Source organism: Leptonotus elevatus, chromosome 4 (genome assembly GCF_054856555.1).
Source record: "Leptonotus elevatus isolate MCC_2025b chromosome 4, RoL_Lele_1.0, whole genome shotgun sequence".
Classification (NCBI taxonomy): Eukaryota; Metazoa; Chordata; class Actinopteri; order Syngnathiformes; family Syngnathidae; genus Leptonotus; species Leptonotus elevatus.
In genome coordinates this window covers 6,844,861-6,859,355 of record NC_141242.1, presented here as the reverse complement: position 1 = coordinate 6,859,355, position 14,495 = coordinate 6,844,861, and the positions used below count along the sequence as shown (strand labels likewise).

The following is a 14,495-nucleotide window of genomic DNA, read 5'->3' as shown; positions in this document are numbered from 1 at the left end:
TCCGACTGAGGACCATAGTCTCGGATTTGGAGGTGCTGATCCTCATCCCAACCGCTTCACACTCGGCTGCAAACCGCTCCAGTGAGAGCTGGAGATCACGGCTTGAAGAAGCCAGCAGCACCACATCATCTGCAAAAAGCAGAGATGCAATGTTGAGGCCACCAAACCGGACCCCCTCGACACTCCGGCTGCGCCTAGAAATTCTGTCCATAAAAATTACGAACAGAATCGGTGACAAAGGGCAACCTTGACGGAGTCCGACCCTCACAGGAAACGAATTCGACTTACTGCCGGCAATGCGGACCAAACTCTGACATCGGTCGTACAGGGACCGAATAGCCCGTATCAGGGGGCCCGGTACCCCATACTCCCGAAGCACCCCCCACAGGACTCCCCGAGGGACACGGTCAAACGCCTTCTCCAAGTCCACAAAACACATGTGGACTGGTTGGGCGAACTCCCACGCACCCTCAAGGATCCTGCTGAGGGTGTAGAGCTGGTCCACTGTTCCACGGCCGGGACGAAAACCACACTGCTCCTCCTGAATCCGAGATTCAACTTCCCGACGGATCCTCCTCTGCAGCACCCCCGAATAGACCTTACCTGGGAGGCTGAGGAGTGTGATCCCTCTAAAGTTGGAACACACCCTCCGGTCCCCCTTCTTAAAAAGAGGAACCACCACCCCGGTCTGCCAATCCAGAGGCACTGTCCCTGATGTCCACGCGATGTTGTAGAGACGTGTCAACCACGACAGCCCCACTACATCCAGAGCCTTTAGGAACTCCGGGCGAACCTCATCCACCCCCGAGGCCCTGCCACCGAGAAGCTTTCCAACCACTTCAGTGACTTCGACCCCAGAGATAGGGGGGCCCACCTCAGAGTCCCCAGACCCTGCTTCCTCAAAGGAAGGCGTGTTGGTGGAATTGAGGAGGTCTTCGAAGTATTCTCCCCACCGATTCACGACGTCCCAAGTCGAGGTCAACAGCACCCCATCTCCACTATACACAGTGTTAATGGCGCACTGCTTTCCCCTCCTGAGACGCCGGATGGTGGACCAGAATTTCCTCGAAGCCGTCCGGAAGTCGTTCTCCATGGCCTCACCGAACTCCTCCCATGTCCGAGTTTTTGCCTCAGCGACCACCGAAGCCGCATTCCGCTTGGCCAGCCGGTACCCGTCAGCAGCCTCCGGAGTCCCACAGGCCAAAAAGGCCCAATAGGACTCCTTCTTCAGCTTGACGGCATCCCTTACCGCTGGTGTCCACCAGCGGGTTCGAGGATTGCCGCCCCGACAGGCACCAACCACCTTACGGCCACAGCTCCGATCGGCCGCTTCAACAATGGAAGCACGGAACATGGTCCATTCGGACTCAACGTCCCCCGCCTCCCCCGGGACAACGGAGAAGCTCTGCCGGAGGTGGGCGTTGAAACTCTTTCTGACAGGGGATTCTGCCAGACGTTCCCAGCAGACCCTCACAATCCGTTTGGGCCTGCCTGGTCGGACCAGCATCTTACCCCGCCATCGGAGCCAACACACCACCAGGTGGTGATCAGTTGACAGCTCCGCCCCTCTCTTAACCCGAGTGTCCAACACATACGGCCGCAAATCCGATGACACGACTACAAAGTCGATCATCGAACTGCGGCCTAGGGTGTCCTGGTGCCAAGTGCACATGTGGACACCCTTGTGCTTGAACATGGTGTTCGTTATGGTCAGTCCGTGACGAGCACAGAAGTCCAACAACAAAACACCGCTCTGGTTTCGATCGGGGGGGCCGTTCCTCCCAATCACGCCCCTCCAGGTCTCACTGTCATTACCCACGTGAGCGTTGAAGTCCCCCAGCAGAACGAGGGAGTCCCCGGGGGGAGCGCTCTCCAGCACACCCTCCAAGGACTCCAGAAAGGGTGGGTACTCTGAGCTGTTGTTCGGTGCATAAGCACAAACAACAGTCAGGACCCGTCCCCCCACCCGTAGGCGGAGGGAGGCTACCCTCTCGTTCACCGGGGTAAACCCCAACGCACAGGCGCCCAGCCGGGGGGCAATGAGTATGCCCACACCTGCTCTGCGCCTCTCACCGTGGGCAACTCCAGAGTGGAAGAGGGTCCAGCCCCTCTCGAGAGGATTGGTACCAGAACCCAAGCCGTGTGTGGAGGTGAGTCCGACTATATCTAGTCGGAACTTCTCAGCCTCGCACATCAGCTCGGGCTCCTTCCCTGTCAGAGAGGTGACATTCCATGTCCCCAGAACTAGCTTCAGTAGCCGAGGGTCGGACCGCCAAGGCCCCCGCCTTTGGCTGCCACCCAGCTCACTGCGCACCCGACCCCTTTGGCCCCTTCCACCGGTGGTGAGCCCATGGGAGGGGGGACCCACGTTGCCTTTTCGGGCTGTGCCCGGCCGGGCCCCATGGGTGTAGGCCCGGCCACCAGACGCTCGTCTTCGAGCCCCACCTCCAGGCCTAGCTCCAGAGGGGGGCCCCGGTGACCCGCGTCCGGGCAAGGGAAACGAAAATCCAAAGTTTGTATTCATCATTGGGGTCCTTCGAGCCATGCTTTGTCTGGTCCCTCACCTAGGACCTGTTTGCCATGGGTGGCCCTACCAGGGGCATGAAGCCCCGGACAACATAGCTCCCAGGTTCATTGGGACACGCAAACCCCTCCACCACGATAAGGTGATGACTCACGGAGGAGTAGTGGTAGCTCCTTTTATTTATTTTTTTAAGTAGCAACTCAAATTCACAGCACATTGCTTACCTGCCAACTCATTTGGAGTTTTACTTTATTTCCAACTCGCCTTCTATCAAAATAGTTTGATCCTAAAATCAAATGTACTCTTCCTTGAACCAAGGCCGACTGCCGTGATCAAATACAGATGACTGACTTGCCCAATTTCTCCTTCGTTGGTGATTTTGACCTCGTACTAAAGACGCGTTATCCGCATGTGTGCACTCTACTGCCCCAAAGAGGCGGAGACGTGCACGACAGGAACAATACAGCAAACAAACGGACACTGCTGGGTTATTAGTACAAAGCCAGGTTGTGCATAAAAAAGGAGCGTCGTGAAAGGGAACTTGCGTTAATAACGCATTATGTAAAACCCCCTACAACAATAAAACCGCTATCTTTTTTTTTAACGTACACGCAAGCTCCTACGCCGCCGCCACCACCACCACCACCACAATAATGTATTTTCTGAGGTGGGTACTTGCATTAAAAAAAAGAAAACATATCCCCCAAAAATAAAATTTAAAGTGGGTGTGTAACAAAAACTAGTTTTCTTTTATTATCTTACACATCGTATTGACTTTGCATTCATTAGAATGTGAACATTTTGTAAAATGCTTTACAATGGGCATTCAATGCGTGCTCACTGGTTGCAGCTCTCACCTTTTCTTCTCAAGAGTCTCTTTTAAAATCTGTAATGTTGATTAGGGGCTCAAACGTAATAACATCTCTACTATGAGGCTCGTGACACTTGGCGTTGAGGGTTTGCAGACCATAATAGTGCGGTGCAAGCCTGGTCAAAAAGCAAAGCACTCGGAGTAAATTTAATGGCCGCTGGTTGCTCCGGGCTCTTGACCTTCTCCAAGAGGATCCACGTTAGTCACTCTTCAGCGCTTTCCAATTGATACTCAGCCAGATGAGATTTCAACAGTCTCTATAAAGATGGGATCGGCTTCGGCTCGTGTTCGTGCAGGAAAAGCGCGCTTTTATATTTATTTGGATTTTCAGAAATGTGCAATTACAAATTATCGTGTGACAATGTAAACACAACTGAGGGAAATCGCTGTTACTACCACTGATGCACTTTGTATTGTCAATACAAATTAGTGTTGTATAGCGGATAAACTTTAAGTAAATAATACATTTCGTATAACTGCTAGTAATATTTTGCAATCCCTGCTTTTGAAATGTTTGCAACGCTGTCTAAAATGACATCAGTCAGCCAACAGTGATATGTATGAACCTCCCCACAAGCCATGTCCAGATCCAACTGTTGTCCTGTGCTGCCACTCAGTGGTCAATCGTTGCATTGCACCGGGCCCCGTGTACATCATGTGACAAAGTCAAGCTGGTGCTGAACAATTTTATTCCTGAGTATAGTGACAACTGGAGGGTTTCATTAACTCAAGGAAACGTCTCCAAACAAGACACAAAAACTACACTACACTGCATAAACTACAAAATGACTACACACAGAGCGCACAAAACTGACCTTTTTTTTTTTTTTATATAAACAGCTTTGGAAGTGTACACTTATACAATATAAAAGTGTGAAACATTAAATATCAGCATCGATATATATATAAAAAAAAGAAGTTTGAACTATTGCACAAAAGGTGAGAGCAGAACAGAGTGATAATCAGTGGAGCCACTTGCTGCCTTCAGGGCTTTCGGCGCCTGTAAAACCAAATTGATTTATGAAATTAGTGCTGTGATCGTGTTTTACAATATAAAACTTTGTGAATCAAAACCACAGCAGCTTACTTGGTAATGCAATGATGCTCAACACCAGGTCCCATGGTGGAGCCAGCCTTCATCTCCATAGCCACAGCGCACTGGAGAGAAAGCATTTGAAACACTTTTGTACAATAAAACGTCTTTTCATCGATCACTTTTAATAGGACTGCCAATACCGCAAAAACAAACATTACAGCTTTTCTGCCTAAACATATTTTCCCTGCAGGGCTCTGATACAAATTACAAAGGAGGACCATTTGTGAGAAATTTAGTACCAATAAATGAGTTGCCTCACTTTGGCAACACACCAAAGCAGTCCGCCGGCTTATGTTTGTTTTGGTTGTCCAGGTGTTTTGATTATATGCACATCATTATCATCATCATCACGTATTAATTGTTTCAATTGCATGTGTTTCAAATGTAGCATAATGCATTTGTGACGAGAACAGGACAACATGTTTTACAGCTGTTTTTGTGTTGCTTCGACGCCCTTTTGGTGCTGACAAAGACCTGTGTAGTGCTTTGCCACCATCGATAGGCAAATACGGTGGTGCCTTGAGATAGGAGCGGCATGACTTCTTACTAGTTTTCCAAGATACGAGTAATCATAGGGCTGATTCTTTTTTCTTTTTTTTACTTGAGAGCATCAACTTAATATGAGAGTGCTGTATGGTGGTGGTGGTGAACTCCACTCACAATTACACACAAATTTTTCTCTGTTCGCACCCGTTTTTCATTTTCCTCCATGAAACCGAAATCAAAAAATGTCATTACTTTCTGGTCATAATCATCTCACCCTCTTCTCCACATCAGCCGAAGAGCCACCATTTTCATCTCCCTCTGAAGATTTCCTCTTGCGGCTTTGGAGACAAAACCACAGCGTGAGATTGAAGAGGCACAGAGAGTGAGACCGGGGGGGGGGGAGAGACAAGTCTGGAAGCTCAGCAGTTAATCACAACCAATAAGTCAATACCATTCGATCGTGGTGAGCTGCTGCTTCAACGTCTCGATGTCAGTGAACTGAACAGCCTGTCCTCCTCCTCGGGTCTTCATCACATCACCCTGGAAACAAGCGCAAAACGTATGATCTATGGCAGGCTCACCGAAGACTCCGCGATGTGCACTTGAGGTGCTGCTACAAAACTCTTCAAACCAACTTACCTTAATGAGATGGGTTTGTATCTCGCCGTCGGAGGCAATTTCCTGGTGCGTCAACACATATCGATCGCACTTGGACAGCACCTTCTCATTGGGAGCGGACACTTTGATGGAGTTCGGGATGATGGGCTGCAGCACCGTTCCCAAGTCCAGGTTGGAGGCGGGCTTGTGGTCCACCCACTTCTCTCCACCCGCCGAGCGGGACCGCCGGTGCAGGGGCCGAACTGGCGTCGACGTCTAGTTAAGAGCGTGTTAAAGAGAAGCGTCACAATCTGGCAAATACTTCAACATCTATTAAGATGAGACGAGCAGACATTTTCAGTTTTCTGATTAACTATAGAAGCCGCTTCAACAAGAATATTACGCCAAATTTGGCTTTCATTATGCAAGAAGTTGAAAAGTGAATGAACATGAACAGGAACCACCAAAGTCATTTCTGATTGTCGAAAATCAGAAATGACTTTAAAAATACATCAATCTGAATTCTACTGGAGCCCAAATAAGACCACACCTTATTGTTGCCATTTTTACAACAAATTAGTATTTGATCATTGATAAATTCTGGTGGCAATAAACTGGAACACTTTTCATGGCATCTTTTCTGTATGACCACAAGAAAAGTGATACTAATCTATTAAATTTGGTTACAAATTAACCAGAGGTTTTCATAGCAAAATCGATGACACTCATTGCCTTCAACATATTGACGCCGTTTGGTGGAATCCTCGCATGTCCAGAAAAAGTAAATAAATAAAAATTACTACTTTTCTTATCTTGCATACAGGCGGAAATAAATCAGTACGTGACTTACATTCGTGGCCGAGTGCTTTTCCCCATGAAGCAAAGCGTTATATCTATCCAATGTTTTTAAATCAGGCTTGCTATAATGTAAATAACGTAGCCATTTTCACTCAATATTGCTTAAAATAGTCAGACTATCAGTTTGAGGCAACATAATAATACTGCATGGCTCCCGCAGTGTTAGGGAAAAGGCAGTTGTGTAACGCTTCTCAAACATTCAAGAGTTACTATATTTCTTTCAGTTTAAAGTTGTTGTTTTTTTTCAATATTATGCATAAGCACAGTATTCTAATTAATACAAGTAAAGCAGCAAAATCCACCCACTTTTATCCATCTCAGAGTAGCGGCCATTTTGCCATGACAACAGTCCAAAACGTCACATGGTCAAACCCAGGAAAAAAAAAGTCGAGCCATGATTGGTCGTTACCTGCGCCCTTGGGCACTGGGATGTCACTTTCAGTCGACAGCAAGAGGCAAAATGGCTGCCCACGTGGGTGCGCAAAGAACTTTTTTCTTTTCTTGACATTACCTACTGCCGTACCAATTTCTCAGTTTCTAATCAAAGCAAAAATGAGGTTTGCTTTCTATATGAGCTTTCTCAACTTAGCATACCATCGGTGAGGGTGAGGCGGATCTTTTTGCAGGCATGGGGACTCGCTCGTCCCTGGGTGTCGCTCGCTCCTCTCTAGGGGTCGCTCGCTCCTCTCTAGGGGTCGCTCGCTCCTCTCTAGGGGTCGCTCGCTCCTCTCTAGGGGCCAGCTTCGGTTGTGTCTGACGGGGCGGCGGCTCAGGGCGACCCGGCGTCTTGCCATCGGTCACGATGGCTTTCAGCTGCTTCAGCTTCTCGTCCTTCACCCACAGTTTGCTCTGCATCTGCTGTTGCATCGCGTTCACGCGGCGCTCCTGCACAGCGAGAGGGAAGCTCGACATCAGACAGAATAATGTGGCTTTTGCAAAATGAAAATGGTCATTTTTGGTACTCACACATTCTTTTTCCCACTTGTGCTGCGTGTCGGTGACGGCACCGTGCATGCGCTGCTCCATGCGCCTCTTCTCAGACAGCTCTCTGTGCAGCCTTTGAGCTCTCGTTTCCAACTCGTGCTGCAGGGAACGCTTGTCGTCCTCATAGATTTTGGTCGTTTTCTGAAGGATGTCAATCTAGCACCGGGACATGAGGGATTAGAAACAGCTCATTCGGAGAAATGACAAGTGCTGACCCTTGGGCATGAACTCACCTTATGTTCAAGCATCTTTGCTTTTTTCTCCAGCCGCTCAATTTCTGCCTTGTTGTTTTGGATGGTCTTGTCCTTCTCCAAAAGCTGGCCGTTCTGTTCATGAATGTAATTGTCTTTGGAATGAATATTGCCGTCAAGCTGTTGTAGGAGAGAGGTCATCGTGCTGGCTGAAAGACCCAAAAAAAAAAAAAGAAGCGGACAATTCAGCCTCGAAGCTTCGGGTTCAAGACGAGCGGGAACATGAGCAGGCGCACCTGCTTTGTTGTAGTCTTCTAACATGGTCTGTCTGATTCGGTGTCTGTTCTGCAGAGCCTCAATCAGCCTTGGCAGGGTGATGTCATCGTGAGCGTCTGTGACCTCGGTGCAGGGGAGAGGAGGGAGGCTGTGCATCGCCGAGTTCAAAACCGAAGAAGGTATGCCTGTGGGAAAACACAAGATGATCAAAACTAGCCTTTTCAACATTGGCTTGCTATCAATCTCAGGCTTCGTCATCCTTGCAATTCGGCCATTTCCACAATACTACCTCTGTCTACTGGGCCGCCACGCTCCTCCAACTTGCGAGACAGCTCGTCTTTGAAAGCCTGGTTTCTATTGCGCCGGCCTGGCGTGAAGCCGCAGATGGGTCTGTCCATTGGCCGAGCTACTTCCACTTCCTGTGTCATCTCTGCAAAGCGCATCACCAGCTGGACAATGCAGAGAATATTAGTCAGACAGGAGAAACGTACACAGGGTTAACTTCAAATGCACATGAAGCTCACCAAGGTCTCTTCGTAGTCATCAGCCTTTGGGTTGACGCAGACAATCATCTTAACTTTGCCTTCGCCGTCAAAATAGTTTTTGAAAAGATGGGTGACTTTGGAGTCTCTGTAGGGAACCATCTAGTGCAGAATGGTACAGAATCACATTGTGGACCAAAATGGGACAGGGAATATGATGAAGCCTAACCTTGTTTGTGCTACACATCTGGTTCTCGCGCAGGATCTCGATACATGTGCGCAGAGTCAGTAGGGACTGATTGATGTTTCCTTCAAGCCAACACATTCAGTTGAAGCGTGCATGCACCTCAGGTAGGAATCTCAAAGTCAACAGGCTTTTTAAATCCTACCTGCTTCACGTATGCGAGTGCCCTCGGCCCCCGTCCTGCCAGTTCGCTCACTCCCTGCCAAGTCCACCAGACACAGCTGACTGACCACCACCTGGTTCTTCTCGTTCAAAAGAAGAAATAAAAAAGTCAGCAAGGGAAGAGAGCAACTTAAGTCAAATCATTTTATTAGTGGGTTGGGGGGGGGGGGTGACTGAGTAAACACATAACACAGCCAGTTGGGGATTGCACTAGTAGTTGTCGCGGGAAGCTAACATCACATGTAACAATGATAATGTCTGCAGTATGGAAATATTTTAATGTGGAGACCGTGCAACAGCAACAAGTTGCAATGTGTGCATTTCGCGTGGCGAAAAAGACACATGGGTTTATAATAATAAATTATGCCACCTGAAAAAGTGATGTTCACATAAAAATTTGTCATGTTGGGATAATATTGTTCAAATTAAGAAAAGAAAATACAATTTGGATTAACTTTTCCCCCCTCCTTAATAAATTGCAGAGGTATCGGATCAGGAGCCTGTATCGGCAGACACTCAAAACCACGTCACTGATGCAGGAAGAAAAAAAAAAAAAGGAAAAGGAAAAAAATAAAAAAACGACTGACATCTCCAATCAATTGTAAAATATAAAAACAATTTTTTTTTTTTAACAATCAATAGCGACAGTCAATGTTCTTAGTCGAGTCACAATGAAAGTAGCTTTAGCTCCAGCTCACCTGCAGGATGCTATCGCCGTCTGCGTCCAGAGGAGCCTGCGCCAGTTTGATGATGAACACGCTGTGGGAGCGACTGGACTCGCGGTTTAGCCGTGTGTTTGCCACCTTCCTCCTCTTCTGGCCTACAGTGACACCACACAGCAGATTATCAACAATCTCTACCAAACAGAAAACATCTTAAAAATCCACATTGAAACTCTTCCGTAGCCTGCTCAGAGAGAAGATTAAATGTTGGTCATTTCCTGGTCAGAGTCGACCCGTAGGCCGACAATACCAAGTCAGATAAATATAAGATCATCAGTGCAGATATGCCTGACGTTCACGTTCTTGTCTCCTTACTGATTTCTTTAACTCACCTTTCCAAAACACTTGAAACGCCTCTTCAGCAGATTTGACTTCAACCTCCATACAACCGGCAACATACATGTTGTGGTTCTGGTCCTCTCTGAGAATTTTAGACTGTGGCGGTCTGTGTCATGAGAAAGGAAGGGGAGAGGGGTTCAGTGTTGGTCTCAAAACATACCAGATTGCATGTGAAGTGGGGTTTAGGAGGAGGTGGGGGCAGACAAAGTAGTGCATCTGCTTTAAAAGGACATTCTGGAGCTCTGCCATGACAAAGACAACAAGAAGCAGGGCGGTGACATCAAAAGGGAAAAGATGCCATCACTGCATGCACTTAAGAGAATTGTTCTGCAAATGCTTTGGGATTTTCTGGAATAAAATTAGGTGCACCTACACAACCCAGATGTGCATCATAAAGTGTGCCTACGCAACGATAACATGCTTGGGATTTACAGACGCTTTGAGAGATATTAAATCCAAAGATATATTTATTGTGTCATGTTTTTAATATTTTGGAAATAATCTCATTAGATTGAGGAGGTGCACCTATTTAATGAAGTCTACCATGAGTAGTATTTTGCACAGGTACAAATAATTTGGTAAATGTATCCAGCCATAGCAAAGTTTTGAGTCAAGGTTCACATACTAATGAGCAGCTGGAATGCCAACTCTAAATGGGAAACTTAACACAATCTCAAAAAGTATTAAATTTTCCATCAGGCTGCTATTATTTGCCGTGCTATGTGTTCACTGGTCACATACATGAACTCAGTGTTCTGACGCACAGGTGTGCCTCCACCATTCCACCTGGTAAGAAGAAAATACAACAATTTGACATTCAACTACACTCTATTGCAGCAATCTGAACGTGTTGTGAGTTTTCATTTCAATCCAATCATTTGATTTCCTGCGACTTACTTGGGCCTGATTGCATCCTCCTGGTTTTCCTCAAGAAGATCGTAGATGTAGTTGTTGTAGATTTCAATGTAGGACACAAAGACGCTGTAGCTGCTGTCCTCGTCCACATCATCCACTTTACATGTCTCCGACAGCTTGATCATGTCAGCAATTTCAGGTTCCACCTTTTGCCTAAAATTCAAGTAGCCAAGTTGAGGTTAAACATCAGTTACATAGAAGCATGTTTTGTGTTAACGGACAGGACTTGGGCCAACCTGGATGAGGCCGTTTTGGGAACGCAAACATGTTCGCGCCTTTGCCTCTCCAACAGGGCATTCACGTCATTCTGGACCTCTATGCCATTTTTATCATCCGACTTAAAGACCTGAAAAAACAGATCAGTTCAATTGGTCAAATGTGTTATACGGATGTGCGTACAAAGGAGGCTTCAGTGCACTTGCATATCTTTTGGCCTGGAAGGGCCCAATGCTGTTGAAGAGCATGTCAAGTGAGCGAGGCAGAAGTCCACCCAAGCCTGGAGAGCCAGTCATGGTAAACGTCTTTCCGCTTCCCGTCACGCCGTATGTAAAAAGCAGGCCTGTAATGAGCAACATAAACAGAAGGGAGTGACGTGGACCTGGTAGCAGCAACAGCAACACTACTAAGATATCTGAACACATCCAGTGCTCTTACCATTTCTTCCATGGATGAGGTCATCAACAAGAGGTCTGGCAACACTCTCAAAGAGCTCGATTTGCGATACCAAAACTCCAAAGACTTTTCTGAAGGAGTATTGTGTCTGTCAAATGAAAAAGATCATCAAAAAAAGTTTGTTTTATTCAAAAGGGTAGGATTTCAAATTTCACCAGCTAATTTATGTCCAAATACCACGATCTCGTCGAAAGAAGCTACTTTAAGGGTAATATAGACGACTAGCGCACTTTTCTACTTTGCATTAACAGCCTACATCAATGGAATGAGGAGAAGTGGCTAAATATAAATAATCAGATCACTAAGTTGCCAACAATTTTGTAAACTACTTCCGCTCTCACTTCACAGCTATGTCGTTTAGTGGAATCGGCGCGTGACGATGGATAAATAGTGAATTGAATTCACTTTACAGATCATTAATATTAAGGTTTAATGTTCACATTTTCATTTCCACTATACACCAATACTGATGACGTGAATTAATTTTCTAGTTTATCCACAGTTCCACACTTTCAAAACTGTCATAACAACCAAGGGCACCAATTCCCAAATTTACCACAAAGATAACAGTTCCCAAAAATTAAAAACGACCCTGAAAAACATGCAACCGTCCTGTGAAACACTGGATCAAAACTTGGGAGTTACCCAGAAAAGCACAGAAATATAGAGTTGAAAGGAACTTTGTCATAGGTGGGTGGTTTCTCATTTTGCCTTTCTTTCCTTTTAATTCAATACAACATAGGTGGGTACACATTAATACACCTTCTACATATCTGTCAATTTCAACATGCATGAAAGGGGGAAGGAGAAGCCTGACATGAAAGCACACTTTAATAATCAGCAGTAGTGCTTTTTGATCACCAAATTGTTCATAATCTTTAAAATTTTACACACAAACCTTTTGAAATAGGTTGTATACGAACCCCCGGTCTAGATACGATCGCAAATCATTCACCTCTTTGTATTCTCCATTGCGGTTTGTTTTGAAGCCTTCGGGCGCGTGCAGATGGATGGTAGTGCTGCTGATCACCTCGATGCAACATTCCTCGTCCTCTCCGCCAAGGGGTCGCACACGACAGTAAACCTGGGGGGAGGAAGAGAGAAAAGAAAATTATGTGAGCTCACCATAAAACGAAAATCTACAGCGCATCTCGCTCGACACGGTTAGTTAGTAGTTTAACAGCCGTTTATAACTCACCCCAACTGGATCTTTCTGGCCGCTTGTTTTTTTAGGAGGCGGTCGACGCGGGGTTTTGCCTTTACTGGGGGGAAAAAAAGTCAGTATTAATAAGCAGACCATTGTTAATGGACAGGTTGCAAACACTGCCCCATGCTAGATGCTACATAGCCTTCAGGCTAGAGCCCTGCGGCTAAACGTTACAACTGAGACTCAGATGAACGTCCAAACATCGACAAAATATTTAACAGCACGATAGCTACAAATGTCACGCTTTTCCGTGGTAACAAACTACAAATTTCGCATTTAGTCATGTTTACTTACGTTTGTCTGGTCATTTTGGCCGGCACCCTCTGTATTCAACGTTCTTCTTGTTGATTTTTCACTCAACCCCTCGTCTTTATTCAAACGAGAGAACGTTTTCAAAATGAGCCAGTCGCAGCCAATCAGATTCATCGTCCTGGATCATGTGTTTCCGCTTCCTGTTTGGTGCGTTCAAGTTCCCAAAGACAGCCTAAAACTATATTGGAATTTTCTACGAAGATATGTTAGCGCTTGTCGTTTTGGAAATTATGTCGATTGAACGTGTTAAATAGTTATTAAACTAATTTAATATTTTGTAATTAGTAGACACAAATTGCCTAACGTTCCAAATTGGTTCAGGACCGCATTGAGGATGTGTGTTTGTTTGTTTTGCTTTGCCTGTTTTATTTTATTTTAAAATGTAATTAGCCAGTAATTAAAGTAAATATAAATAGATTGTTTGTTTTGACGACTAAAACATGAACGTGGCTTACCTTTCACTTCACAGTTCACACACGCGAGTGGTTCAAACACCGCTACCTGCCGTGGAACGACGGTAAAACCAGTTATAAAACAGCCATGTTTAGAAGTCACGTGTGTTATGCTGCTAGTACGCAGACGCCTGACGTCACATAAGTAGTGGCACCGCTGCACAGTTGGGGCCCAATAAAAAAATATTGTTATACTATTTGGGTGAATAAAATACTGATAACCTGAGATGAGTTAAAAATAATAATAATTCCTGGTCAACAAATTCTCCTACGCCAAACTATTTTTGTCAACGTTTCTACAGGCAGCATGGCATCCTAATAATGACCTTATTGTGGTGGGTCGTTATCCTTATTACAGTGTTTGTCTGGACGACCAGAGAACCATCGACATCTTTGATTCCAACACGGCAGAGCTTGTGTGTCAAATGTATGATCCCAAATGTTGTAGGAATCAAATCTGTGAGTAGAACTGAACAAATGACAACAAAGTTTGTATACAGACAGTTTTTTTCTTTTTACTGAGCACAACTGCTCAAGTTTTGTATGCCACTGCAGTGAGGAGTAGAATACGTGTTCGCATTGGGTCTGATAACAGATGCAGCAAGGTACATTTGTTTCATTATGTAGAACAAATTACAATTCAAGTTGTTTGATGCCACTCACATCACATACATAAGTTTTATTTTTTTATTTTTTTTGGTATGCTTGTAATCAGGCCAAATTCCACTGGATCAAATGAAGTCACCTTAACGGAAGGGGAAATGCTGTGTCTTACCTCACTTGGCTTGCCATCACCTATAATTATGAACATAGCCATGTTTCCATTCCAAAATTTTCTTGTCTTTGCCCCACCCACACAAAATTCCCCCTATTTTTCCCCAGTGGAATTAACATTACTTTCAAGAGGGTTTTTTTGTTCAGTTTTACCTTGCTAACTTTCCCATACTCATTTTACATGTATGATACATACTGACATTTTACAGCATCTCTGGGGATCTTTGAAAAGTCTCCATTTAAATGTTCTAAAGTTAAAGCCTTTAAATCGTCACTCTCCAATAATGATGCAGACTAGAGTTGACATTTGTTGGTGGTATTAACTAAGTAA

General features: G+C 45.5%; 1 protein-coding gene and 1 non-coding gene across 4 annotated transcripts; both read right to left on the bottom strand.

The window, feature by feature from the left end:
- Positions 1 to 4,067: 4,067 nt before the first annotated feature.
- Positions 4,068 to 13,494, bottom strand: kif23 (kinesin family member 23). 3 transcript variants are annotated; one of them, XM_086074585.1, is made up of 24 exons: positions 13,394 to 13,494; positions 12,921 to 12,994; positions 12,618 to 12,681; positions 12,375 to 12,503; positions 11,402 to 11,507; positions 11,170 to 11,306; positions 10,984 to 11,093; positions 10,730 to 10,900; positions 10,574 to 10,618; positions 9,826 to 9,938; positions 9,470 to 9,591; positions 8,755 to 8,851; positions 8,595 to 8,674; positions 8,408 to 8,527; positions 8,173 to 8,332; positions 7,904 to 8,068; positions 7,650 to 7,816; positions 7,399 to 7,572; positions 7,027 to 7,317; positions 5,617 to 5,850; positions 5,429 to 5,517; positions 5,252 to 5,315; positions 4,483 to 4,553; positions 4,068 to 4,395 (listed from the first exon to the last, which is right to left on the bottom strand). In XM_086074585.1, exons 2-24 carry the CDS (start codon positions 12,932 to 12,934, stop codon positions 4,380 to 4,382), a joined length of 2,739 nt encoding a protein of 912 aa, XP_085930711.1. In that variant the 5' UTR covers positions 12,935 to 12,994; positions 13,394 to 13,494; the 3' UTR covers positions 4,068 to 4,379. The 3 variants fall into 3 exon arrangements, with proteins under 3 accessions (XP_085930711.1, XP_085930713.1, XP_085930712.1); XM_086074587.1 differs by lacking the exon at positions 10,574 to 10,618 and having other exon boundaries at positions 13,394 to 13,493; XM_086074586.1 differs by lacking the exon at positions 13,394 to 13,494 and having other exon boundaries at positions 12,921 to 13,384.
- LOC147175291 (Z30 small nucleolar RNA) lies at positions 9,678 to 9,775 on the bottom strand. The gene has a single exon (XR_015094749.1). It is a non-coding gene; the product is annotated as a Z30 small nucleolar RNA (small nucleolar RNA).
- Positions 13,495 to 14,495: the final 1,001 nt, after the last annotated feature.

Excerpts from the sequence above, each read along its gene's own strand:
- kif23 (XM_086074585.1), bottom strand. Across the intron at positions 8,852-9,469 it reads ACGGCGATAGCATCCTGCAG|AACCAGGTGGTGGTCAGTCA; the intron begins GTGAGCTGGAGC and ends TTGAACGAGAAG. Across the intron at positions 4,554-5,251 it reads CGGCTGATGTGGAGAAGAGG|TGCGCTGTGGCTATGGAGAT; the intron begins GTGAGATGATTA and ends CTTTCTCTCCAG.